The sequence below is a fragment of the Morone saxatilis genome, unplaced genomic scaffold, assembly GCF_004916995.1.
Source record: "Morone saxatilis isolate NCDOM2014 unplaced genomic scaffold, NCSU_SB_2.0 Contig3, whole genome shotgun sequence".
Classification (NCBI taxonomy): domain Eukaryota; kingdom Metazoa; phylum Chordata; class Actinopteri; family Moronidae; genus Morone; species Morone saxatilis.
In genome coordinates this window covers 4,163,756-4,166,376 of record NW_023339873.1, presented here as the reverse complement: position 1 = coordinate 4,166,376, position 2,621 = coordinate 4,163,756, and the positions used below count along the sequence as shown (strand labels likewise).

The 2,621-nt window shown below is 42.2% G+C and overlaps 1 protein-coding gene across 1 annotated transcript in view; it reads left to right on the top strand.

The window, feature by feature from the left end:
* Nucleotides 1-217: 217 nt before the first annotated feature.
* wdr32 (WD repeat domain 32) overlaps nucleotides 218-2,621 on the top strand; it is an 11,177-nt gene continuing 8,773 nt past the window's right edge. Inside the window, exon 1 of the mRNA XM_035673456.1 lies at nucleotides 218-895. Within this exon, the coding sequence (XP_035529349.1) occupies nucleotides 435-895 (461 nt within the window). The 5' untranslated portion in view covers nucleotides 218-434. The remainder of the gene's footprint in view (nucleotides 896-2,621) is intronic.

Genomic DNA, 2,621 nt, shown 5'->3' with positions numbered 1-2,621 from the left:
TTGTTGATATGTAATTCACTTCGCAAACACGTCAAGAAAATATTCTAATTAAAACGAATAGATTATTATATATTATATTATATTATTATATTGTTTTAATGCGTTTAATTTCATTTCACCACGCACACGTAGGATTCGACATGTGGGAAAAAAAACTATTTTGCTCTTATTTTGAAGGCTAAAGCCGCACTCTTCCGGTCACATTTCATCTAACCGCGTTCAGCTTGACAAGGCGCTGCCGAGTCTTGACAACAAAACACAAAAATTGCCTCACGTAAAAAAAAAAAAAAAAAAACCTATGCAGCTAAAGATCCACCACCATGGCGTCTTAAAGCGGTGGACGAAGACGCGGTTCCATGCTCGGTAGGTGACCGGAGCCAGTCGACCCTCTCCCCGTTGAGTCCGCGGAAAACACGGACGCTGGAGAAGCTACAATGAGCTCGGAGCACCAGAGCGACAGCGAGGACGCCGACGGGTCGCAGGAGAGGCCCAACAGCGGCAGCGACAAAGAGGAAGACCCCGACATCGACGACTCGGACGTGGAGGATGACATCGCTCCGGTACGGTCACCCCCACCGCCGGGACGCAGCGTGGACCGGCCGGAGCGCGGTGCAGGGTCTCCGGCGTCGGAGGAGGGAGAGCCGGGGTGTAAACCGGCCCCGCAGCCGGAGCTGGGGAGCGGCGGGGACCCCTGCACCGACGGCCGCAGGGGGAACAGCTTGTTTTCTTGGCTGCAGAGCAGGACAATAAGACGGGGGGTGTTTGTGGACCCGGCTCGGGATAACTTCAGGACAATGACCAGTTTGTACAGCTCCATGAATCCGGCTGTGGAGTCTGTGAACCTGAGCACTCAGACCCACGGAGCGGTGTTCAACCTGGAGTACTCCCCGGACGGGTAAGAACACGTTTTGGGCCTTTTTTTTTATCCGGGAGTTCCCCCACTTATCTGGGAATTATTTTAAAAAAAAAGGTTAGAAAAATGGGAATAAATTGCCTGGAAAAGTGCTTGAATTGCATCGTAAAACCCACCTTCACATGCTTCACCTCTCTTAATACTCTTAATTTATGCCCCAAATTTTCTTTCTAATCAGCCGTGCAGTAAAGTATGAACACCCCTACTACTGCATATTTAGTTAAGCTCATAAAAGCACCAGTAATATTTGCACATTGTCACTTAACAGTAGCCACAGAAGAGGAGGTCCGCAGACTTTGGGGCTTAAAATGATGTATTTTGAGTGAAATATTCCTTTTTTTTTCTTCCTCAATCCACTTGTAAGAAATTGGTTAACTATTATATCTTATCATATCATGCCTTCGCTGTTCCAGGAACAAACAATAATCTGGCACACTACTACTGACTGATGCACATAGGAGGGTATTTAGAAGTGGCTATACTCCATAAAACTGCTTATATACCGTGCACTACACCACTGCATCCATATATCACTTCACATGCCCTTAAAACCCACTGAGAAGTAAAAAAATTAACAATTTCTCTGAACAAAACCTCAAACGTCTTGCAAAAAAAAAGTAAAACTCAATACACACAGAGGTTTAATCCTCTGTGACGAGACAGCAGGTGAAGGACGTAAATCCTGCAGCCAAACCAGGTCAAGCTGTGTCCGTTCTGGGTCACGTTTGTTTGTGGGCTTATGTGGCAGCACAACAAAGGAACATGTCCGTCCTGCACAAGTGGGTGTTTTTAATTCAGGAAAATGCATTTCTTTGCTGTAGATGAAACATCCTGAACCCACCGAGCCTATGACCTCTATATTGTGGGGCGTAAAAGAGGAAATTTATCTAATTCAATGCCACATTTTTGGTAATTTTTATCACATTATTACAACTGTTGGTGCAGAGTCACCCAGCATGCTTTTGCATCAGAGTCAGGGAGGTAGTGGATTGTAAATATAAGTACATTTCAGTTTATTTCTTTTGCCAATAGAGTTGGTGCATAGCTGAGCAGTCAGACGTTTTCTGAAAAGCATAATTTCCTTATTGGGTATCGTTTTGTCTTTAGATGATCAGGGTGGCATTTTATTAATTTATCTTTTCATTTATGTCTAAATCCATGTTCCTGATCTGCAGCGTGTCATAAATGTAAGAATGGCGTCCAGAAAACTGCAAAAGAAGTTACATTTTCTTCCGTAATTGCTTCTCGGTTTACGCAGTCTCGCCATGTTAAAGTCTCTCATCAAAGACGGCTGTTCAAGTATTCTCACATTTCCTGCCTTGGAAAATATTTGATGAATTGATAATACACCACCTGCAAATGTGGTATTGCACACGCTGATATTTGAGCTAATACCAATGGAATATCTAATATTGTTTTTTTATTATTTTTTCTCCAGATGTCCATTTGTTTCATTACTGTCGACTGTAATGTTTTTGTCTTATAAATAAATACATATATAGACATTAGGGATGCACGATAACCAATAAGATAACTGATTATTGCACATTTTTGTCTTTTTACAAAGAACTTCATAATAGTTTTTACTTAATGGCAATATTAAGAATAATTATCGTGCATCCTGAATAATAATAATAATAATAATAATAATAATAATAATAATAATGAGCTCTGTGCCGTCTGAAGCTGGTCGCTGTCACACGTTAAT